General features: G+C 41.9%; 2 protein-coding genes across 8 annotated transcripts in view; both read right to left on the reverse strand.

The window, feature by feature from the left end:
- Window positions 1–21,878, reverse strand: part of POC1B (POC1 centriolar protein B) — a 98,848-nt gene extending 76,970 nt beyond the window's left edge. The window contains exons 1-2 of one of the 7 annotated variants that reach the window (XR_006709428.1): window positions 21,526–21,653; window positions 20,781–20,865 (exon numbers count right to left, since the gene is read on the reverse strand). Coding sequence is in view for 4 of the 7 variants with exons in the window: in XM_045466103.1 (XP_045322059.1) it covers window positions 20,781–20,865; window positions 21,526–21,540 (100 nt within the window). In the remaining 3 variants the exon portion in view is untranslated. Of the gene's footprint in view, window positions 1–4,111; window positions 4,251–10,994; window positions 11,880–20,780; window positions 21,138–21,525 lie in introns of those variants that run through there. The other 6 variants (XM_045466103.1, XM_045466107.1, XM_045466104.1 and 3 more) reach the window with 6 other exon arrangements.
- On the reverse strand, window positions 15,470–20,505 carry LOC123591613 (polypeptide N-acetylgalactosaminyltransferase 4). The gene has a single exon (XM_045466102.1). It carries the CDS (start codon window positions 20,234–20,236, stop codon window positions 18,488–18,490), a length of 1,749 nt encoding a protein of 582 aa, XP_045322058.1. The 5' UTR covers window positions 20,237–20,505; the 3' UTR covers window positions 15,470–18,487.
- Window positions 21,879–25,206: the final 3,328 nt, after the last annotated feature.

A 25,206-nucleotide genomic window follows, 5' to 3' on the forward strand; every position in this document is an offset into this window, starting at 1 on the left:
AAACCACTGATTGTTAAAATGTAGGCACATTACAATGGACAGGATACCTAGTAACACAATGTCCAGGTAACAGAGGGGCTGGAGGTTTTTAAGCCTGACCAGGTCATGGAAAAAAAATATTTTTTAAAGTAACTCAAAGCTACATCACTATTGTGCAAGCTTGGCTGTGTTCTATGCAGCCACAAGTCAGGATTACTGGTCCCTGCATCTGGCTGGAGCTCAATGACAATTTACTAGAAGATAGCAGCATAACACAGGCCCTCAGGACTAGGAGTAGTTCTGTCTCTAACTCTCAGGATAACTGGGAAAGTTACTTAACATCTGTGTCATGAAGACTAAATGCTTTTCCTGAGAGAGCTGAGAATGATGATTTTTAAAAAATGTTTGTGTGAAGATAATTTCACACTTAAGAGGAAACATAAGAATAAAGAACATTAATATACCCTTTGCCAGATCTTTTTTTTTTTAATTTAATTTTATTTTTGAGAGAGAGAGAAAGCAGTGGGGAGGGACAGAGGGAGAAAGACAGAATCTTAAGCAGTCTCCCTGTTCAACAGGAGCCTGGGGCAGGGCTCAATCCCACAATCCTGGGATCGTGACCTGAGCTGAAATCAAGAGTAGGAGGCTCATCTGACTGAGCCACCCAACAACCCTACCCTTTGCCAGATCTACTTGTTGTTAATATTTTGCCCCACTTGGTTTATAATTTACTCTTACACTCACTTGTACTCACTCTGTGTACATGAACGAGCTTGCATGCTCACATAAGTGTGTGTGCGCGCGCACACACACACACGCGCGCACACACACACACACACACAGTTGTTTTTTTTCTTTCCCTGAACCATTTGGAAGTGAATACATTATCATGGTAACTTTATTCCTAAATACTTCATTGTGTTTTTCTAAGAATAAGGATGTTCTCTTACATACCCATAGCAGTATCAACTTCAGGAAATTGATTACTGACAATACTTTAATCTACCAACTATTTTCCAATTTTGCTAATTGACCAGTGATGTCTTTTATGGCTGGAAAAGGTGATCTTGAAAATCTTTTTCTGCTCTGACATTCTACAATTAATAAAAGAATTGTGTATGTCAGACATTAGCTTAAGGCTTTAAGGAAATAAAGACAAATGCAATCAATGGTGGAAATAAATGCCCTTGGACAAAGAATAAACAAATAAACCAATGAAAGCTAGATCTAATTCTTGCCCCCAAACCAAATTTTATACATGCATGTAGCCCCCAAATTACCCCAATAATAGGAACCAGGTCAATGAGAATCACTAAGTCTAGACTGCAGAATCTTAGAAAAAATACGACTTTATAAACTTGAAATAGAATTAGCATTACTGTTAAAAGAGAATATAAAGTCACTGAAAACCTTCTCACTTCTTTAGTCATAGATAAAATTCATTGGACTTAAGTATGCACTGTTTCCAGTTAACTTTAAAAAGTTAAAGTGAGTTTTAAAGTTTCAAGCTATAATGTTGTATACTACCCCTTTCAAAAAATATACAAAAAGTTGATGCTCCACCACAGTTCATAAAATTATTAAATATTTATATCAGAGTCTAAATTATCTGGAGCTAAGGGAGACAAAATAGGGAAAACAATGAATTATCATGAGCATTACACTATTTAGGTTCTAAAGTATTATGCTACAAATAAGATCTACAAAAAGAAGACAGAATCCCTTACCTCAAGGAATCACAACATCATAGGGGAGACAGTTCATTAATAATATCATATATGTTTTGCACTCCAATGTTTATAGCAGCACTATCAACAATAGCCAAAGTGTGGAAAGAGTCCAAATGTCCATCGATGGATGAATGGATAAAGATGTAATACACACACACACACACACACACACACACACACACACACACACAATGGAGTATTACTTGGCAATCAAAAAGAATGAAATCTTGCCATTTGCAACTACGTGGATGGAACTGGAGGGTATTATGCTAAGCGAAATTAGTCAGAGAAAGACAAATATCATATGACTTCACTCATATGAGGATTTTAAGAGACAAAACAGATGAACATAAGGGAAGGGAAACAAAAATAATATAAAAACAGGGAGGGGGACAAAACATAAGAGACTCTTTTTTTTTTTAATTTTTTTTTTTAACGTTTATTTATTTTTGAGACAGAGAGAGACAGAGCATGAACGGGGGAGGGTCAGAGAGAGAGGGAAACACAGAATCTGAAACAGGCTCCAGGCTCTGAGCGGTCAGCACAGAGCCCGAGGCGGGGCTCGAACTCACGGACTGTGAGATCGTGACCTGAGCCGAAGTCGGCCACTTAACCGACGGAGCCGCCCCAAGAGACTCTTAAATACAGAGAACAAACAGAATGTTACTGGAGGGGTTGTGTGAGAGGGGATGGGCTAAATGGGTAAGGGGCATTAAGGAATCTACTCCTGAAATCATTGTTGCACTAGATGCTAGCTAATTTGGATGTGAATTTAAAAAAATTAAATTAAGAAAATATATATGTTCAGAGGACTTTTAGAAATTATTCATCCATTTTCCATACCTCCTAGTCCCCTTCACCTACTGTGCCCAGCCTCCCAGCATCCCCACTGGCAAGCACAATGTGTTCTTTGTACTTATCGTTTGTTTCTGCTTTTTTTTGTTTGTGTTCATTTGTTTTGTCTTTTAGATTCCACATGCAAATGAAATCATATGGTATTTGTCTTTCTCTGACTTATTTCACTTAGCATAATATGTCTGAGGTCCACCTATGTTGCCACAATTCATTCCTTGTTATGGCTGAGTAATATTCCTGTGTGTGTGTGTGTGTGTGTGTGTGTGTGTGTACCACATTTTCTTTATCTACTCATCTACTGATGGACACTTGGGTTGCTTCCATATTTTGGCTACTGTAAAAAATGCTATAGTAAACATAGGGGTGCATATATCATTTTAAATTAGTGTTTTTATTTTCTTTGGGTAAATACTTAGTAATGGAATTACTGGATCATAAAATTCTATTTTCAATATTTTGAGGAATCTCCATTCTGTTTTTCAGAGTAGCTGTACCAATTTACGATCCCACCAACAGTATATGGAGGGTTCCTCTTTCTTCACATCCTTGCCAACATTTATTTCTTGTCTCTTTGATTCTAGCCATTCTGACAGGTATAAAGTGATATCTTGTTCTCACAATTAGTGGTGTTGAGCATCTGTATATATTTCTCTTGGCCATACATATGTCTTCTTTAGAAGTATGTCCATTCAGGTCCTCTGCCCATCTTTTAATCAGATGATTTGTTTTTTGGGTGTTGAGTTGTAAGTTCTTTATATATTTTGGATATTAATCCCTTATTGGATTCATCATTTGCAAATATCTTCTCCCATTCACTACGTTGTCTTTTTGTTTTGTTGGTGGTTTCTTTCACTGTGCAAGAGCTTTTTTTTTTTTTTTTTTAGTATAGTCCCAATAGTTTATTTTGCTTTTGCTTTTGTTTTACTTGAAGATACATACCTAGAAAAATGTTCCTATGGCTGATGTCAAAGAAATTACTGCTATGTTTTCTTTTAAAAGTTTTATGGTTTCAGATCTCACATTTAGGTCTTTAACCCATTTTTTTTTCCACTGAAATTGAATTTTTATTCCAAATGACTGTAAAGGCTGAAAGGACAACAGACAAAATTGAAAATTAGTTGTTTAACTGGAAATGAGAAGTAGTTGATTTGCAGGAGAGCAAATGGTGTGGTGAGAGCCTGGCACTGATAACAGTTGTAATTAAGAAAGCGTAAAAATAACCAGTGTCTTTTTGATATGCAATCTGGATGTGCAGCATGTACAGTAAATAAAATAAAAGGAAAGTAAAAAAAAAAGGGGGGGGGTGTGGGGAAAACCCACAAAATCCGAAACCTCAGAAATTAACATTCATTTAAGAACATAGTAGTCAAGGCTTTTCACAGCAAAATTTTCACAATTCTTAAAATGGTAGTCTTCAAAAGAACTTCTTCAAATTGAAAAGCTGAGAACAGTTACACTGGCTTGGAAGAGCTGCTACCTGTCACAAAGATAAAGATGACACTCAGTCCTACTTTCAAACACAGCGATATCTGATGAACCCGACGAACCTGAGCAGAACAGAGAGGCGGCCTGGCGGGCGCTGACATCGCTCATTGCAAAACGGTTCACTGATAGTATCACAGATGTTCACAGGACTTTTATATATTCTTCACCCTTAGTGTTGTACGGAGCGGTTAGTGATCCTTCCTGAGGAAAAGGTATTTGAGCAGAGACCTGAGTGCAGTGAGGGGTGATTCAAACTGACATGTGCAGGGAGAACACACTCGGGGCAGACGGGACCCCACGCATGACCGCCTGAGACAATAACGTAGTTAAAAGGCTGACGAATAATAGAGAAAGAATAGTAGAGGGAGAATAGTAGCTACAAGGGAGCACAAGGGGGTACTCCTGGGGGCACTAGTAATGGTTCTTGCTCTGAGTGTTTGTTAAATGGCATGTCACATTGTGAAAATTCATCAACTTGTCCAATTTGGGTACATATCTTATACTTCGATAAAACATTCAGAAAAAATGTTTAAAAATATCACCCTGCTCGCTCTGTGCAGAATATACAGGGTGGAGGGGGGCAGAATTGAAGAAGAAAATCAATTAGGAGGCTACTGCAATAATCCAGTCAGGAGAAGGTGGTGGTTTGGACTAAGCTGGAGGCCACGGAAGTGGGAGAAGTGGTCAATATTTGGTATGTTTAAAGGTAGAGCCTGTGCAGGCAGCTACTGGATTCGATACAAGGAAGAAAGAAAGCAGAAGCGACCAGGCCAGGCTTTCAGACGGGGCACCCAGATGAATCTCAGGGCCATTTAATGATATTAGAAAAACCAGAAGAGGGGCACTAGGGTGGCTCAGGCAGTTAAGTGTCTGACTCTTGATTTTGGCTCAGGTCACGATCTCACGGTTCATGGGTTCGAGCACCGTGACGGGCACTGCGCCGACAGTGAGGAGCCTCCTTGGGATTCTCTCTCTCTCTCTCTCTCTCTCTCTCTCTCTCTCTCTCCCTCTCTCTGCCCCTCCCTGCTTGCACCGTCTCTGTCTCTCAAAATAAGTAAATAAACTTTTAAAAAATAATGTGTTTAAAAGAAAAACCAGAAGAGATGGAGGTTGACAGTGAGGCAGCGTGGGGTGGGAATCAAGAGTTCTTTTCGGGATGCAGTAAGCTGAAGATGCCCATTAGACATACAGGTGGAAATGTCAAGTATGGGGGTAGATATACCCACCGAGAGCTCAGGGAGAGATTTTAAGTGTTCACTGTGGTGGTTAAAGGAGCAAACTATAGAATTAGACTCCCTGAGTCCAATCCAAGCTATCATCTACAAGCTATGTACCCTTGGGCAAGTTACTCAGCCTTTCTATGCCTGCGACACTGAATCTACAAACAAGGTGTTTTAAGTATTACATGAAATGATACTTGTAATCGATGCCTGTCACACAGAAGACACTCAAAGGTACCCATTATTACTATCGGTTTTCTTCGTGCCACCGTCAGCAGCAGCCACTGTGTAGAGAAGGACTGGACACTGCGTAGGATCACTTGGGGGAGTGAATCTAGATGAAGAAGAGGGTGAAGGTACCTAAAGGAGCCATAAATGAAACAGGAGGGGACAAGCAGATTTTGCTGTCCAGGAACTCAAGAAGTATTCAGAGAGGGTGACAAGCCGTATCAAATGCTTTCAAGAAATTAGAGTAACATCAGGCCTGAAAAGGACCAGCTACATAATTTGCGGGGCCCAGCATCAAATGTCAATATGGGGGTCCTCGCAGAAAAACTGCTAAGAATTTCAGGACAGTGATAGCAGGGCATTAAACCAGTCCTAAGTGACTACACAGGGCATATGCCCATAAAATTGGCCCTGAGCCCGACGACAAGTTGTTGATTTGGCAATAAGAACTGCATCCGTGAAGTGGTGAGATCAGAGCTGGTTGGTGTTGGTTGATGAGAGATGGGAGGAAAGAGTTAATGTATACAACTGATTCATTAATTCATTGAGGGTTTACAGGGTCCCTAACACTCAACATGATAAGAAGCAGGAAAAAATGGTATTACAGGATCACGGTGACACAACAATTAATGGGGTGAGGGAGGTCAGAGGGATAAGAATATGAAGCTTAACTGAGAAGGTGACACAGGACTTGAGACTTCACATATTTTGTCGGAAAAGGAAAAGAGCATCTTAACCAGAGTGGATGCTCAAAATTACAAATATAGAGTCGATAGCTGCATGCCCACATTAAAGCAGCACTTGCTTGCTATCCTGGTGTGAGGCCCGGTGAAGAGAAGTGAGACAGCAGAAGGAAAAGGTGGTTCGTAGGACAGGGACAGCCTCACCTTTGGGCAAAGGGGGCACTTCAGAGGCCTATTAATTACAAAATACCAGAAGCCAAGATGTCCCAAGTACCACTGTGTGGCTCAGGGTACACTCTATATTTCTTCCACATTTTTCATCGTTACTTCCTTAACCTTATCCCACTAAACTCTAATACTGTGATAATGAAAGGTACTGGACTACGGATATCAATGTTGTAAAGTGTCAACGTGGAATTTACTTTCCTTCATTTCCACTGAACCACACCCTAAATAAACACCACCACCTAATTTCAAATGCCAAAGCTTATATGATTCGTCATCCAACTGGTCTATTTTGAGATAAAATGTCAAAGGGAAGAAGTTAAGAGAAAAGGTTAATTAGTAAATCTACCCTTGAAAAAATGATTTTTATCCCCTAACAATAATTCACGGTTTCAGGAAATCTTCATTAGGACAAAAGACAAAACAAAGTCCATGTGCTATGTCTCTGGAGGTACCAAGGAACGCACCAAGGAGAACATGTTTGCTTTCCATCACGTCCAAAAGGCCAATAGTTACTGTGTCACCTTAACTAGCAATAACTTGAGCCACCCTAAGATCTCTCACTCCTTGTTTTATCCAAACCTGCAGTTACTCAGAGGTTTGCTCCATCAGGAATACTATATCCTTAGAAAGAAACGGTAGTGCCTCCAGTTTGTGAGCTTGCTGTTAAATTATTTTATCTTTTCAACTGGTAATAAATGCACATGTTATCGGTATTTACCAAAATCTCCTTCTGGACCTTAGCCACCTAGCTCCCCTTCCTAGAGGCAAACCAATGTTAACCATTTCTTGAGTACCCTCTTATGTGCTTAAACAAATATGTGCCTATTTACATGTATTTTTTATACAAATGGTAGCATGTTATTTGTCATTCTGCATTTTGCTTCTCTATCTTCCTTTGCCAGCCCACTTAGTATAATATGTTGGAGATCGTGATGTATTAGTACCTAGAGCTGTCTTATTCTTTTCCTATTTTTTCATGTTTATTTATATTTGAGAGAGAGAGAGACAGACACACACACATAGAGCACAGAGACAGAGAGAGATGGAGACAGAATCTGAAGCAGGCTCTAGGCTCCGAGCTGTCAGCACAAAGCCTGACCCAGGGCTCGAACTCAGGAACCATGAGATCATAACCTAAGCCAAAGTCAGACACTTAACCGACTGAGCCACCCAGGTGACCCATTCTTTTCCTATTTTTAATAAAACCTTATTTTATTTTATTTTATCTTATTTACATTTATTTATTTTTGAGAGAGAGAGAGCACAAGTGAGGGAGAGGCAGAGAGAGAATGAGACATAGAATCCAAAGCAGGCTCCAGGCTCTGAGCTGTCAGCACAGAGCCCGATGCGGGGCTTGAACTCACAAACCATGAGATCACAACCTGAGCCAAAGTCGGAAGCTTAACCAACTGAGCCACCCAGGTGCCCCAAAACCTTAAAGAAAGATTTCCTAAGCCCTTTTTTCTCTTTATTGACCAGATACCCTTAAAGACTACAGACCTGTTATTTTTGTGAGATGTTCATCAGTTTTTTTCTTGATATTCCCTCATGATTAGATTCAGGATACGTATTTTTGATGGGAATCCACAGGTTGTATTGTGCCCTCATCATAGCAGGGTGTTTGTGTCTGTTTGTCCCGGTATTGGTGAGATTTACTTTGATTGCTTGGTCCAGGTGGCACGTTGCTGCTTGGGCTCTACCTCTCGGCTGTTCTGCAGGAAGAGTGCCTCTGAGAAGGAAGCCAAGGTGGCTGCGGGCTCACCGTGTGTGTGTTTCCCTTCTGCCTCACAGGGACTGTTACAGTTCTGCACTCTCTGTTGCTTGATGACTGAATTCACTTGCCTCATATATGTTGTCTCATTTTACAGTTGTTTTTAGGCTGGAGGGCAAGTTTGGCTACCAATTACTCTGTCAGGACCGGAGGGAGAAGTGTGCTTTATTCTCTTTAATAGCTACATAATATTCTATTGTGTAGCCACACCTTAATTTATTTAACCAGTCTACCCTATTTACCCTTTCACAAATGATGCTGTAATATATATGACTCATTTCTGATGTGTACAAATACATCATTGTGACCAATTCCCAAAAAAATTACTGATGGGTCAAAGAGTACATGTTTTTGAACTCACAAAAAGGTCTGTGTTCACAATATAGTGTCTTTCACAGCTTTATACATTTGGATCATCTCCCTCTTAGGCCTTTCCATCCCATATTCAAGAAAGCCCTAGTAATCCAAATCACCCTCATATAGAAATTCTTGAATTTTTCAACTATTTCAGGGGTCCTTCTATGTATTTTGGACTCTGATTATGTCTCACTTATACTCCACTACCAGAAGTTAACTCAGATTTCTGGTTTGAGGGCACCATGATTTTGTACTTCCTACAGCATTTCCAGGTTCATGCTGGTCTTTAGGTCACAAAAGAAACTCTAGATGGCCTTCTTCAAGGAAAAATAAACAAGGACATATTCTAAGAAAATCTGTGAGGAGATCTCTATGACTGTTTTTTAAGAAAAAAAATTATCACTCCCAAGCATACACATCTATAAACTTAGATAAAAGGGAAAGGGCTGCCCAATAAAAAGATAATATTCTAATCTTCACTAGATAAACTTTCATCTCTATCTAATACTTTCAGAGTTAGTTTGTGCTATCCAAGCACTATGTAATAATATAAATAAATGATCCCACTAACTTAAAATTCCTCTGCCCTGAATGAGGGAATATTTAAGCATCTTTTCCTTCTAGCTGACACTAAGTCATTATCTTGCTAGTGTAAGCATGGTCTAAAAGGAGCTGTGGGTGCTTTAAAAATAATCTTCAGTAATGACAATCAGGAGAACTTAATTTAACTTACTCAAATTCCACGTCTCTAGGACGATGGACAATCAGAACAACATACACCTTTACAGAGTTGTTACTAGGGGCCAAATACTTTTATAAGCATTATCTTATTTAATCCTCACAACGAGGCAAGTAATTATCATTATCCCTCTTGTTCAGATGAGGAAGTGAGGCTTAGTGAGGTGAAGTAATTTGTCCAAGGTCATGGAGGCAGAAAGCAATGTAGTCCATTTTTAACCCAGTTCTATCAGTCTCCAAAGCCCGGGCACTTAACCAATAACCCAGTGTTTTGAGAAGCACTGGGCATTTACGGATTATCCCTATTACAATTACTGGGAACCTTGTTTAAAATGTGTACTTCCAGTAAATTAAACATTCTTTGGGGTGAGACTGAGCAATCTGATTTTTTTTTTTTTTTACCACTTTCTCACTTAATTCTGATGTACCTTGGAAGTGGAGACATACTGTGCTCTGCATACACTAACACTTAGGAATAAGTTTTTGAACTGTAACAGTGGGAGAAACTTTAACGAAGCTACTACACAGGTTGCCATCAAAAACCATAATAGGAAAAGAATTTCTGGCAAACTTTTATTATGGTTTCACTGTGAAGAAAACAACTTAGAACTTCCAAATTTCATTCTGCTTCTATTCAATGAAAAAAAGAAAGAAATTATCTTGTTCTTTACCATCATTTATTCTACAAATAACCCACAGGCTAATAGGGATTGGGTCCATGACAGCATAACCTTGAAGGGAAAAAAGGGAGGAAAGTGACAACTTCAGTGTTAAAATTATACAATTTTAAATGGAAACTTCTAAAGTGCGGCTCGGGTTCTACAAACCATGTGACAGTACTTTTAAACTCTTCTAATGTTTGACTAAATTTGAGTGCTGCCTTCTGAGAAGCTGGCCTAATGGAAAAGAATGTGGCTCTAGAATTAGACTCCAATCCAGGCCCAGCCAGGCTGTGCTGCTTACTAGCTATGTAGCTTCAGGAAAGTTCCTGAACCTTCATCCATAAAAAAGGATGGAAACACTTCACAGGTTATTGGTTTTTCCCATCCCCTCTCCTCCAACTGCTTCCCAACCCACCCTGTGAAACCCAAGAGCCCAGCACCTTCTGAAAGGCTATCAAGTATAAATCCACCATACTTTATGATCTGTTTCTCCGAGTCATGACCAGAAGTTTAGGCCTTGAGTTCCTCCAGTCATCATCCACATGCTCTCACTCCTATAACTCTCTGGATGTCGCCTTAGCTGACCCTGACACCCATGCCTTCTCTCCTTCCCAAAAGCCGCCAGTGGGCCAGGGGGACTCCCAGTAGATGATCTCCCTACAACCACATCCTCCTCCTTGAAAGTCCCTCCTCCTCAACCACTTACGCTTAACTCTGCTTGGGAACCCCAAGTTCCCTGAAACCCTTTCAAGTGACAATCATTTTCTCTTTCACATTTCACCTACCTCACGTCGCAGTTTTCCTCTCTAGCTCCTGATATTATTAGTTCAGTCAACAGATATCTCACCCTTACACCACATAAGGCATTGTGGGCCAGGCAGGGGAAGTCCTAAGGAACAAAATAGGCAAACTTTCTATATGGGGAGCTGACACTCAGACGAAGAGGAGGAAAACAAGTCAACAAGCAGGCAAACATGACATCTTAAATTGTGCCAACAGACATGAAAGCTACATCAGGAAGTCATAAGGAGAATTTTGTGTGGAGGTAGAATACTTACTTCAGACGGAGTTATCAGTAGCATTTTAAGGAGAGGCAGAAGGACAAGAAGGAGCCAGCCAAGCAGAGTGAGGAAGTGAAGAGCATTTCAGACCAAGGGGACAACCAGAATGCTCCAAGGCCCTTTTCTTCCACGCTTCCTTGGCAATTCATTCCGTGGCCACACCCTGCATCATGTCATCAGCAGAAACTGAACACTTCCCAGATCATGAATTGAAGCCTGCCATCCTCTGACAAGCTGCTTTCCTTACAGTTTAGTCAAGTAATTTCTATATCACTCCAATCCATTGACCTATATTCTCCACGGAGGCTCTCTTTTCATCACCTTCATTTCTCTCTTTATCCTACTGATAAGCCCCCTCTCACACATATATTCAATCCCCTGACTCTCCCTCCTTCCTTCAAGTTTCCCCAGCTAAATCCCAGTCACTCTGGCTTTTCTGAACCTATATTTGTACCAGTGAGAGTAGCTAGACACACCCCCAAACAGATTAGAAACACGGTAAATGTATAACCACTAATGTCACCTGGATCTCTACACTGCCCAGTAGTGCTCAATTCTACAATACTTCCCTCCCTACTCTCCTAATGACTATTTAACATCTCCTCTCAATTCCACATTTCTCCCCCACCCTAGACCTTGGCTTTCATGAGACCCTACTGTCATGGCTTTCCTTCTATCTTTCTGATTATTTCTTCTTAGATTCTTTTGCCATTTCTTCTTCTTATCTAAAGGTTTGGGATCTTTAGGACTAAACTTGGGCTATTTGCCCTCATGGTTCTATGTTCTTCCCAGGTGATCTCAAATATTCCCATGACTTTGCTGAAGTCGAAAACAAATGGAGACCAGCCTTGAAAATTCCCTGAGTAGACAAAAACAGTTTAATCACACAAACAAAGATTAATTTAGCTTATTTTGTCAAACTAACTTGACCTAGGTCATTTCTTGCTTATGTCTCTGGAAATCACAAGCAAAAACTTGAACTGTTTCCCAAGGTAACTCCTGACCAACACCCTATCATTTAAGAGAACTCTAACATTACAAGCAATCAATGTGAAGAATAAAGTCACTGCTTTCTCACTACATAAGTTGCTTTATAACATACCCCTGAGCCTCACTGCATGTTTTGAGTGTTCCCAGTTTGCAAACTATCTTTATGGTATGTGCACAATAAACTTTAACTAATTACTATTTCAGGGATTCCTCAGTTTTACTTCTGTTATTTCTGAACTTTTGACAACTTTAAATACCATCTGTATGCTAATAACTCCCAAATTTCTCTCTTTCCCAGAGCACCACCCTAGTCTGAACCATCATCAACTCCTGCTGGTATTACTAAAATATCTCCTAATTGACTTCTCTACTAATAGTTCAGTATCCACAGAGCAGAGTGATCTTTTGGAGGTCTAAATCAGATTATGCCATTCCCTTCCTTAACACTCTTCAACAACTTTTCACAACTCTCAGAACAAAATCCTAAAACATGGCCTCCGCCTTAGTTTCCTAGGGCTGCCATAACAAATTGCCAAAATCTTGGAGGCTTAAAACAAAGCAAATTTATTCTCGTACAGTCCCCAAGGCCAGAAGTACAAAATCAAGGCATTGTTAGGATTCTCTCTAATGTTCTAAAGGAGATTCCATTCTTTGTCTCTTCCAAGGTCTGGTGCCTCCAGAAGCTCTGTGGCTCCTGGCTGCATGACTCCAATCTCTGCCTCTGGCTTCTTCTCTTATCTCCTCTGTGTCTCTCCTAATAACACTTGTCATTGGATTCAAGGCTCACCAAGATAATCCAGAATGATCTCTTCTTGAGATCCTTAACTTAATTACATCTGGAAAGAACTTTTTTCCCAAACAAAGTCACATTTACAGGTTTCAGGGACATGAACATATCTTTTAAAGGGCCCCTATTTCACCTGCTCTAGCCTCCAAGGCCTTACTACCTCTGCCTTCCCCTGCAACTTCATCCCCTAAAGCTCTCTCTCTGCCTTCATTTACAGCCTCTACCCTTCTGGCCTTTCTCTCTCTCTCTCTCTCTCTCTTTTTTTTTAAAGTAATTTGTTTTAAGTTTTCCTGTTTATGTAATCTCTACACTCAATGTGGAGCTCTAACTCATGACCCAAGATCAAGAGTCCCATGCTCTTCTGACTGAGCCAGCTAGGTGCCTCTGGCCTTCTTCTATTTCCTTAATCAAGGACAAGTTCTTTCCCACTCTTGGTTTTTGAATATGCAATTCTTTCTCTAGTCTTTGCCTGGCTAACTCCTCCCTCAGGTCCTGAGTTAAATCTAACTTCCACAAAGGAGTATTCCTTGACCCCATAAGCTTATGTCGCCACTGTTACTCCTCAAAGCACTCTTCCTTTTCTTCACAGCATGCACCCCTTTTCCTGTTTCAGGTTGTACCTGCACATGATTTGTGTGTTTACTTGTTAATATTTGTCTCTATCATCAGACTACGGATTCTTCACACCATGTGAAGAAGCACACCTGTTTTGTTCTCCTCTGTGTGTGTGCACCCAGAGCATAAGCCAGCATCTGGCATGCTGCACCATTAACTAAATAAAGTTCCACTCGATAAATGGGGAACTTTTATTTTTTATATATCATTCCCCCTTTGAACAGGATCAGATAAGTGCAAATAAGAGGGTCAGAATGGGGACCAGACAGCCAAGGGCACTGCTAGCCTTCAGTGGACAACTCTCCTGGGCCAGCCTGAGAAAGTGGTCGAGCTTGGCATAAAAAAGGAAAAGTCATGTCTGATTATTAGCAAGCTGTAAGGACTTGTCTACTCTTCACTTCTACCCTGGACAACTATTCAGTTCAGGAATTTATTTCACCTTTTATAATAATCCCTACGTCCTGGTCAAAACGATTTAGGTTTTTCTGAAATTTTAGGAAAAAATTCCAATACAGATTCTCACTCATGGTCTAATTCACATATATATCTAACTTTCTTAACTCTGTTAAATTACAAAATGACTCAAGTGTTAATAAATCCTGCTGGCCGGTTTTAAAGTCTGGTAGGCACAGAGTGATATAGAAATCTTTTTTGGAATACATGAAATTCTCCAGCCTCTTCTTTTCCTCTAAAGATTTTTTTTTTTTATAATTGAGATGTAATTCATATACTATAACTTCACCCTTTTATAGTGTATAATTCAGTGTTTTACCCGAAATTGTACCACCATTGTCACTAATTCCAGAACATTCTCATTACACACCCACCCCCTAAAAAAACCCATCCTCATTAGCAATCATTCTCTATTCCTTCCTGCCACAGGCCCTGGCAAACACTTTGTACTGTCTATGATTTTTCCAGTCATTTTTTACTTTCATGAAACTGAAGGTGAGATACAATGATTTGCACAGGGTTGCAGTCACTTAGTAAGACAGCAAGATTCTAGCATACATATTTACAGTAACTTTTTAAACTATACATTAAAAAACCCCAAAAGATCAGTAAAAATATGTTTAGCTCAACTGTACATATCCTAAATGCGGCTATTAAGACATCTGATGTATAAAGCGGAGTCTTTACAATAGTGATTCCCAAGAAGTGTCTCAGGCACGGGAGTGACATGGGTGTGGGGCATTAGGCAGAATCACTAAAGAGGAAGAAGAGATGTGGCTGGTGGAAAGGAATTGCACTTCGGATGGGGGGATGCAGAGCGATGGTTGAGGGAAATGTGAGGCTATGTGGTTTACAGAATAGATATATTTCTTTTTAGCCGAAGGTTTTGAAATTCATGTTAATGTGCCCAGGTGTTCACTTGCTTCCTTTTGCAGAGCCCCCAGTGGGCCCCAGAGCTCCCCAGTCATTTCCTGTTTGTTTATGAGTAGTAAACACAGACATTAATAGTGCTAACACCACTCAGAATACTTGTAGGGTAATGACACCTTGCAAAATAATGCAGGAACTTTGACTTTTTAATATTCTGTCTGTATTTTCAAATAAGCTAAATAATTACAAGCTTAACTCTCTTCTGTTACCATCAACAAATGTGTACATAGAAACAATGATCCCATAGACTAAAATCATCAGAATCCATTTGCAAAAATAATTAGCAATGCATTTTATTTTATGTCTTAATATTGCAAAAAATCATTAACAAAAGGAAAAAAAAAGGATGGGAACTGCTCAACACACAGAAAAAAATTCATTGTTCAAAAGAGATTAATCTGAACCTCAACCTTTTTTGGGCTCATTTACAAATATTATTAAAACAGCAATTGAAAGGGACAAACTAGGGATGCCTGGGTAGCTCAGTCAGTGAACCATCCAACTTCAGCTCAGGTCATGACCTTGCACTCGCTCACTCACTGAGTTCAAGCCCCCGCTTCGCTTCGGGCTCTGTGCTGACAGCTCAGAGCTGGAGCCTGTGTCTCCCTCTCTCTCTGCCCATCCCCCGCTCACTCTCTGTCTCTGTCTCAAAAATAAACAAACATTAAAAAAAATTTTAACAAAAGGGACAGACTAATCGAAACCAAATATTTTATTAGTTAAAATTGAGATCCTAAAACCACTAAGACTATACAACTTAAAAATAACCTCTTGGCTCCAACCTAGAAAAGTTTGATGTGTCAACATACAATGAATATGCAGGAACCTACTACTACTGAGTAAACAAATTGCCTTTCACAAACAAGTTACTGTGAGTTCTAGAGATCCTGCAGATGATCATTATCATTTGTCTGAAAGACAACTGCTAGAAATGCCTACTTAGTTAATGTACTCATAGAGCTGGACACTGAATGGCATAACGACCATTTGAAGTAGAAACCTCTTGTCTACCAAATATTTTACTGAAACTGATATTAATATGTAAACTAACTTAAAAAGTCGACTCTTAACTGTCTACAGCAAAAGAGAGCTTTGGTACCAATAAATGGGAATTAGGGCGTCAAAATAGACATTGTTTGTAGATTTACAGTATGTTTTTTTAAATTAAATTGGCAATGCCTATAGACAAAAGCGTGAAAGTCTCATCCTTCTGTCACCTACCCTACATGAGGAATGAACAACCAGACTCTTTCAAGTTACTGATCTAAATAAAGCACTATCCTAAAATTTCTTCCAAAATAATTAATGGGTCACATCCTACAATTTAGCAATAGGTAAAAAATTAAGTACTTTACTTTTCAATGCCCCCTTTATCTTTTGACAGGAGCAGCAAGATACTGGGGTAAAAGTAATTCCAATAAGTACTTCCAGAATAATCAATTTTAGTTTTTCCATTTGAAGGGGGGGGGGGCGGCTAACAAGAACAAATAAGTAAAAAAAGGGTGATTTAAATTAAAAAGTAGACTGGGCAAGGGGAGACAGTAGGTTTGGTAGAACAAATGCTGTCAAACAACCATTTTTGCAAAATGCGGAGTATTATTATAAATCCTTCTTAAACTATACCCAGGACCATGTACCTTGCACATGAAATTTGGATAATTCTTTGATAAACCTCAAGGTTGCTAGATAACTTCACGAAAGTTATTAACACATTTTCATTGTGAGAAGCAAAGGAGAAATAAAAATAATCAAGATACAAAGCACTTTTACTTTTTGAAATGGCTATCCTAAAAGTTTTTCTTAAATTCCGATTTTGCAAAGTTCCTTCTCTCCAGTCATCAAGTACACACTGAAAACAACTTTACTTATGAGTACTGTGGACTATTTATGGAGTATGCATTTTTCATAAATGTAGACCAAAGTGAACTAATTGAGATTTGGTTCTAAATTCAGCCTGTGATTCTTGGATATAGCTTTGGAACAAAATGAGTGGTGTATATATATATTTAAGTATAGTTACTTCTTAATTTTGTTGGGAAAATATTTATATTCTCAGCCCAAAAGATTACTTTTAGAGTTTGAAAGATGAAAGATAAAAACAAAATTGGTTCAACAATTGTCAAATAAAATGAATACAAACACTGACCACAACAACTTTCCACTCAATCCAAAATAAACCACTTCAGTTGAGCTCGGCTCACTTAATTTTAAAAGTATCCCCCTTTTCCAGATTCTTAACTGGACTGATTATTGCCTAACAACATTATCTGTGTTAAAAGTGAAGAGATAAAAAGTGTTGTAAAGACTGCACGAGTGATTGTAATGTGTAATCACATTTCAGAGCTGGAAGGGATCTTTTGAGATCTAATCCAGCACCCACATTTTATAGACGAGAAAACTGAAGCCCAAACGGAGTCTTTTGGTCAAACGACATGACCAAAATCACATTCCATGGCTGAGCCATTCATTCATTCATTCATTCATTCATCATTCATTCACCCACATACTACTGAAAGCTGCCTAAGTGTCAGGCTTGGTGCTAGGTGCTGAAAACAGGCTGCAGGGCAGCAATCGGCAGCGTCCAGGCAACAGACAAGCTTTTTCCTTGTTTTAAGAGAAATCCTTATATGTCCTCACCAGGAAGAACTCCTAGAAGACTTCCACAGCCTTTGCAGCACCGGGCCCACTTTCAGTTTCACACATTTCAGTAAACACAGTTGGCTTTAACTTTGCAGAGTCCACAATCATGTTTACTTTAAACAATTAAGCATTAACAAAGGGAAGCACAGTATTGTGAATGAGTCCCTTTCCAGTACATTCATAACTTAAGGAAGTGCAATCAGAAAATGCCCCCCCCCCACAGACACACAAGAGTTCACAGAGAGGACAGCTTACAAAATCAGAGCAAAATGAGGTATCAATACAGGCCAGTTAAGTCTAATAGCTCAAGTTTACCAAGTGTGGAATGTAAATCTCTCCCCGTTTCATTCAGATGTGGGTATATTTTTCTGAGATGTCTGCATGTTAAAAAGACCTCTAAACTCACATTCAAACTAATGCCCTCTTCCAATGAAACGTACATCTAAACCAGGCCTTTCTCCTTAAGATCAACTTCCTTTGATTTCTAGTTGATTAAAGGAAAACTAAAATAAAAAAATAATAACGACACCTAATGTGTTGGCTAAAAGAAATTCAAATCCTCATACAATAAGAATAGCAATAGCTCAAACTGCACATTTATGAGTTTTGTTTTTAAAGAGATGGGCAGTGAACTTATCCATCAACATAAATCATCGCTCTTTCTGCTTGGACTTTTACAGTCTTTAATATTAAGTCTGGCACTTAAATGTTTTGTGTATATCAATTCACAGTCAACTTCTTTGAGGAGAAAAAAACCATATTGACAAAGCTTTTAAATAAAACAACCCATAAGTAAGGCACTTTGAAATATTAAACAGCAGCTCTCTGTGCACCCATTTTCAGCGTTCTATACCAAAATGAAACACAGCTTTCACAGAGCTCTCGCAGATGACCAGTGGGTGATTTCTGATAAAACACAACCTCACTGAGGCTCTTTAAAGGCTCTTTGACTTTCTTGAAATGACCAGTGGGTGATTTCTGATAAAACACAATCTCACTGAGGCTCTTTAAAGGCTCTTTGACTTTCTTGGAGCTATTGTCCGTCCGCTCAGGAAGAAAGTGCTGTTGTGCTCTTCTATTTCTCAAACTTCCAGATCTGTTTTTTATCTAGAGCATCACAAGTTCTCATTTGAACATCAGGGCGACCCTCAGGTGTCCGAAAAGCACTAAGGCACAGTCCCGAGCGGGGATGAAAAATGGTTCCATCTTCTTCAAAATGCCAAATAATGTTTGCTGGAATGGGGAACCCATCTTTTGGACAATTTTGCATTCCTACATAATTTTTTTGCTCAGGAACCTCTGCACATAACTCTGTCACAGAGTTAAACCTTATTTCCTTGTTTGAAGTGTATTCAAAGAATTGATTGCCTCCTTGGCCGTGGCAGCCGAACAGTGAAAGGTTGGCACCTGTGGGGTTACTGTCAGGAGAGTTATAATCTAAACATTCGGAAGAGATTCCCATACTGCGAATAGCTCCGTGCCAGCCTGGCCTATCCTCTGGAACATGTAAATTAGAAAACACATTTTTCAAATACCAGTCAAAGCTCTTGCACTTCAGCCGTTCTCGTAGTAATTTTCTTTCAGATATATCACCATAAGCTTCTTTCCTTGCTGGCGGGTTTCGATTGTAGAAATGCTCTTTGTACTGGTCCATCCACACTTCCGCTGCCCGAGCAGTATTCTGTAGGAAATTGGGCCGAGCATATGGCGCCCGCTTGGGGAATACATGGCCCACGTGGGAACAGGGGTGGATCTCCAGTTTACCTCCACACTGCCACACCCTAAAAGATAGCTCCAGGTTCTCACCCCCCCACACCTCCATTCCAGTGTCATATGTTCCAAGGTACTGAAAATATTTCTTGCTGACAGCAAACAGTCCTCCAGCCATGGTGGGAGATCGGATTGGGTCAATTCTCGATTTCCGTCTGTCCCTTTCATGTTTGGGGACCGAATGCCACTGGAAGGTTAAGCGCCAGTCAAATCCACCAATCATGGGCTCCCCGGTCTGCATATAGAACTCAAAAGTATTCCAATCAATGGTGTCTATCACAGGACATACAATTGCCGTTTCATCTTTCCCAATTCTTTCCAAAAGTGGTTCTAACCAACCAGAATTACACTCACAGTGGCAATCCAGGAAAGTGAGGACATCCCCCGTGGCAAAAGTGGCCCCAATCAGGCGGGCTCGAACCAGCCCCTCCCGCTTATTTGTTCTAATCAAGCGGACTCTATCCAGATTGCTGATGTAAGTTTCAAGCTGTGTCTTCAAATAAACTCTGTCACTCAAGTCATCCACTAGGATGATTTCCTTCAAGAGGACTGCAGGAGAAGTTTCTAAAACACTGTGGATGGTGCGGAGCAAGGTCGACCAGGCTTCATTATAGAAAGCGATGATAACAGAGGTGGTGGGAAGTCTCCTATAATTAAACTTCTGGGATTTACACTCATACATTCTTTTATCCTCTATGTGGCGGTGCAGGGAAATCCTGTCGCTGAGATAAATATTAATGGCATATCTCTCAATAAGTTCTTCTTGCTGCTTTAGTTCATCCTGGCTGAGCTGGAGTTTGCTGGCTTTCCCCCACTCCCCAAGTGCGTGGAAATCTGCAGGGGGCTTCTCATAAAGCGGTCGAGACAACTCCTCTGCCTTTTCCCAGGGGCCTGAGAGCTGTTTGGGCCCCCTCTCCCTGGCAAGGCCGGCTGCTGAGGAGGCATGGAAAGTAGAGACAGAGAGTTCCACCAGGATATAGGCCACTGTTAAAAGCGCCAGCAACAGGCAGCTCTTGCCTGCCCAGGTCCACCTCACGGCCATCCGGATCCTCATGGTTGAGGCGCAGACGCGGCCACCAGAGCCACCACGCAGGGGAAGGACTTCGGACCAGCAGATTGAGGTCCCGGCTCAGGTAGGAGCGAACTTCCAAGCACGTCCCTCCTTTCACGCAGGCGCTCGGCTTCTTTCCAGCCACAGGGGCTTCGCAGCGGTCACCAGAGACCCCTCGGTCCTTGGCCTCCGGCACAGCCCCAACTCCTCTCTCCCCGCTTCCTCCACTTGGTCTCACAACTTTTCACAAACTCTCTGGCCAACACCCCACCCTCCCGGGGCCGAGGACAAACCCCTCCCCTTCCCACTCACTCCTCCTGGCGGTTAGTTCGAGAAAGTCGTCCGCCAGGCCCGGGCCTGGAGGCTACTCGGCGGGGCCGGGCTGGGGGCCAGGACGGGCACGACCCAGGTGCCCGAGGCTGCGGCGCTCTCAACCCCCACACGGGTCCTCGGGGGCTCTCCCGCGGCCCCGTGTGGACAGGAGGCAAGGTTTCCGACCACCTGAGCCTTGGCCGCATCACAAAGAGGGGGAGAGAATGCAACTTACCAAGTTGTTTGCCGTTGGGACTGAAGTCCACGGACGTGATCGCAGCTTTGTGGCCCTTAAAATACCGCTCCAGAACGGGGTCCTCCTGGGAAGAAAGTCGTCGGGTTGTGAAAGCAGGTGCAGCCGTCGGACGCGGGCGTCGCGGGGTCAGCGCGGCCGCCTCCGCCGGGGCCCGGCCCGGGAACCGCCACACCGGCGCTGGCCCCGCGGAGCCCGAAGGCCCTGCGCCAGCGCCCGCTCGGACCCCGACTCGGCGAGGCCGAGCGCCTGCCGCCCGCGCGGAGCTCGCCCCCACCGCCCGGGCCGCTCCCCAGAGTCGGGCGCCCGCGCGGGGCCACCGGGACGGCTCATCGGAATGCACGTTCCCGGGCCCCGGCGCCGGAGCCACCGGCGCGAGGCGGGGCCCCGGCTCCGGGGCTTTTGCAAACCCGCCAGGTGATTCTGACGCAGGCGCTCCACTGGAACCCTCCGAGAATTCTGGGGGCCATGGGGCTGCCCGGGCTCCGTCCCGAGCTCCGGGACGCCGGGAGGAGCGCCCGGGATCCGGCCAGGTAGCGCCAGGATCTCCGGCCCGGGATCCAGGGATCCCCCGGAGCGGAGAGTGAGGCGTGGACGCCCCCGGGGCGGGGGGCGCGGGGCGAGCGGCTCAGCACCCGGCTGCGGACGCTTGCCTCCACCTCCCGCCAGGTGCTAGCGCGGCCCCGCGGCACCAGCTCCGGGGAGGCGCCCCCCAGCCCCTCCTTACCGGGGCGGAAGCCATGGGAGGAGCGGCCGGCGCCGGGCTCCAGCCGGCGGGGGGGACCGGGGGAAGGGAGGGGACGGGACGGGAAGGGGGGACCGTGCGACGCCCGGAACCGTCTGCCCAGAGCGGCGGCGCCTCCCGGTCACTACAACAACGGCGACCCAGTCAAACCCCGCGCTCCAGGCGTGGCCAGTCGAGCCCCGAGGCGGCGCCCGCGCCGGAGGAAACCGTGCCTGGGCCAGCAGGCAGGCGGGACGCTCCAGGGTCAGGTGTGACAACGCACGAAAGCCAACGTTTACTAACACTCGCACTGCCCGCGGCTTGAAACCGTGAAAGAGGGCAGTCACCGCGGTGGCAAGGAGACCGAGGCGAGGGAGAGGGCAAGGAGTCTGTGATCGATGCAATCGGAGTTCGATTACACGTTAAAGAGACAGCGCCCAGGAATTTGAAGAGGGTCCCCGACAGCTTAATGACTGGGGAAGGGAGTTTGGGTCTGAAGTAGCGCAGCTTGCTAAGTATTCATATACGCACAGGAACTAAACCTCTGGAGGACAGATTTTAATTTACTTAATCACTATTTTTCACACAATACCCTTCGTGATATAAATGCTGGAGAGATGAATGAATGAATGAATGAATGAATGAATGTTGTGCATCTACTTAATGTTTTTTCTGCTATGTGTTTCTATTCTAATCTGCTCCTTAGTGTATGCTTTAGAGCAGCCAATTTCCTCGGCAACAAGTTTAAAGTCTGCAGGAAGCCTTAGAAAGAAACTTTTTGTTTTGTTTAAATTATTAGGCTACATAGTAATATAGCCATTTGTATAGCAGGCTTTCTTACACACAATATCATTGGCGTTTCGGCAACGCCATGGCGCTGATGCAGTTATAAAATGTTACCAACGTTTGCAAATTGCAAACTTGATTCCTAGATAGTTTACATATAATTGTCAAAGATTACAGAGTCAGATCTTCCCATTCTAAACCCATATTCTCTTTCCCCCTACCTCAAAGCATGAAAGACTCGGCTGAAAATTACATATAAAATAAACATTCTTGGCAGCAAAAAAAATGACGTAATAGACCACAGCCGGTAAGACACATATTCTATGTAAATGAAAGGTATAGTACACACCTTAATTGCGGGTTCTCTACTTGTCTAGTGATAGAATTTAGTTTTAGTAAATACCGCACATAGCAATTAAACAGACAGGAAATAGCTTTAGGTTTCAGTATTCGTTCAATTCAAGTATAAATTTGCTGACTATCTCCTGTTTGGCTCTGAGGGGTACGCAGGTGACTGAGACATTTTCACTGCCCTCAGGAACTCAACAGACTAGGTTTCTGAGTCTCATATTTTAGTATGTATAACGATGATTTAGGGGACCCCATTCCCAGAGATGCTGATTCAACATGCATAGGGTGGGATCGGGGCTCTATAAATGTAATAAAGAAGTCTTAGCTGTGTACATTGAGAAACATTGCTGTAGTCTAGGAGGTGATGTATCAAGAGTGTCGATACCAGCAACTTACCAACAAACTGTGACAGGACTCTGAGCTTTGCTGCTTATTCCCAGACTAGGTTTGACTTCAAACAAACAAACAAACAAGACTGACATCTGACATGCTTAAAAATAATGCTGGATGCTGGTTTGTGTGTAAAACGTTGCAGCTCTGTGGAAAACAGTTGTGCAGTTCCTCAAAAAATTAACTCCTAGGCATATAACTCCAAACGTATTGAAAGCAAGGGCTAGAACAGATACTTGGACATCAAGGTTCATAGGAGCATTGTTCACAACAGTCAAAAAGTGGAAACAACTCACATGTCTAACAGTGAATCTATAAAGAAAATGTGGTATGGACATACAATGACTGTCATTTGGTCATAAAAAGGAATGAGATTCTGATACATACCACAACGTGAGTGAAATCTGAAAACATTATGCTAACTGAATAAGCTAGACACAAAGGCTAGTTGGATTCATAGAGACAGAAAGTGGAATGGAGGCTGCCACAGGTGCAAGGATAAGAGAGAGTGGAGAATTACTGTCTAATCAGAGCCGAACTTCTGTTTGAGGTGATGATGTTCTGGAAATAGAGATGGGTGATGGTCCAAAACATTGTGAATGTACTTAATGCCAGTGAATCGTACACTTAAGAATAAAGTTTACATTTTATTTTAATGTATATTTGACTACAATAAAAATAATAATTCTAGAAACTCTGAGGAATGACCAAGACCTCATTATTTCTCATAGCCAAGATATGTCTGATCTTGGGTATAGCAGAGTACCAGAAAAGGAAAAAGGTAAAAATGTAGAAACTAGTTCAAAAGAAAAGTTTTAAAGTACAGATTTTTCTCTAAGTCTTTTAGTAAAAATACAATTAAGCTTTTTTTCTAGTTATCAAAAAATACATCACCTATTGGGCCATTACCTAAACGTAGACTTAATTATTATTATTATATATATATATTTTTTTTTCAGAGCGCTTGCGGGTCTCAGTCAGTCAAGCAGTCTTCATGTTTGGCTAAGGGCTAAGGTCACGATCTTGCAGCAGCAGTTTGTGAATTCCAGCCGGCTCTGTGCTGACAGCTCAGAGCCCGGAGCCTGCTTTGGATTCTTTGTCTCCCTCTCTCTCTGCCCCTCCCCTGCTCGCACTGTCTCTCTCTCTCTCTCTCTCTCTCTCAAAACTAAAAAAAAGAAAAGGAAAGAGAAAAAAAAATTAAACAATTTTTTAAATAAAGTACTTTTTTCATATACTTATGATGTGCTCACTACATGCTAAATGCTCTTCTAAGTACCTTGCAAATTTTGACACTCAATCCTCATAAGAATCTTGTCAGAGAGGTGCTCTAATCACCTTGTGCATTCCTCTATGAGGAAACTGATGTGCGGAGACATCAAGTTACCTGCTCCAGGTACACAGCTAGGCAGTGTAGATTTTAGTTGGTGCCTCCAGACCCCATTCTTAGTTACTAAGTTACTTAGTTACTAAGTCCTGACGCCTTTTGCATGGTTGCAGGCATATTGCAAACATGTAAAATTCAGTATCCTAGCCTAACAATAAATTTTACCCCCCTCCCCCCACCAAAAGGAACTTCTTTGTTTCCATTCCACTGTTCTCTTTTACTAGTCCAACAGCCCCTCCCATGGTTCTTTTCCATATTCGATTTGATTTTGTTTTGTTTGTTGTCCCTCACCTTTGCAAACCAGCAAAATGTCAGAGATAGATATTTAGAAACATGGCCAAAGTTGGGGATGTATATATATATATATATATATATATATATATTTTTTTTTTTTTCCCCTAACCTCAAGCCTGCTTGAATTCATGTAATAGCACTTGTCACAGTAATTTGGGACCACTCCCAAACGGTAAATTTATTAATCTGGAAGAAAGCCACAATAATCCACAAAATTTAAAAATCTATAGGCTATCATTGGGGGCAAGGTACTTGCATAAGATAAAACTGATCCTTTCATTAGCTCTCCTTTTCCAGATTCCCTTCAGATTAGAAACTGACCATCTGTACTTGAGCACTATAAAAATTTGTTTTTATGTTAGCAGGAGTCATTCCTGGGTTGGTTCCCTTCGCGGGTTGAAAATTCAGGGATAGCACACAAGTGCCATCTACTGTTCACCTTCCTGTGTGGTTACTTGGAATGAAACTACTTTGTAGCC

This window comes from Leopardus geoffroyi, chromosome B4 (assembly GCF_018350155.1).
Source record: "Leopardus geoffroyi isolate Oge1 chromosome B4, O.geoffroyi_Oge1_pat1.0, whole genome shotgun sequence".
NCBI lineage: Eukaryota > Metazoa > Chordata > Mammalia > Carnivora > Felidae > Leopardus > Leopardus geoffroyi.

Coding starts and splice junctions, on each gene's coding strand:
- LOC123591613 (XM_045466102.1), bottom strand. CDS start 20,236: ATGAGGATCCGGATGGCCGTGAGGTGGACCTGGGCAGGCAAGAGCTGC.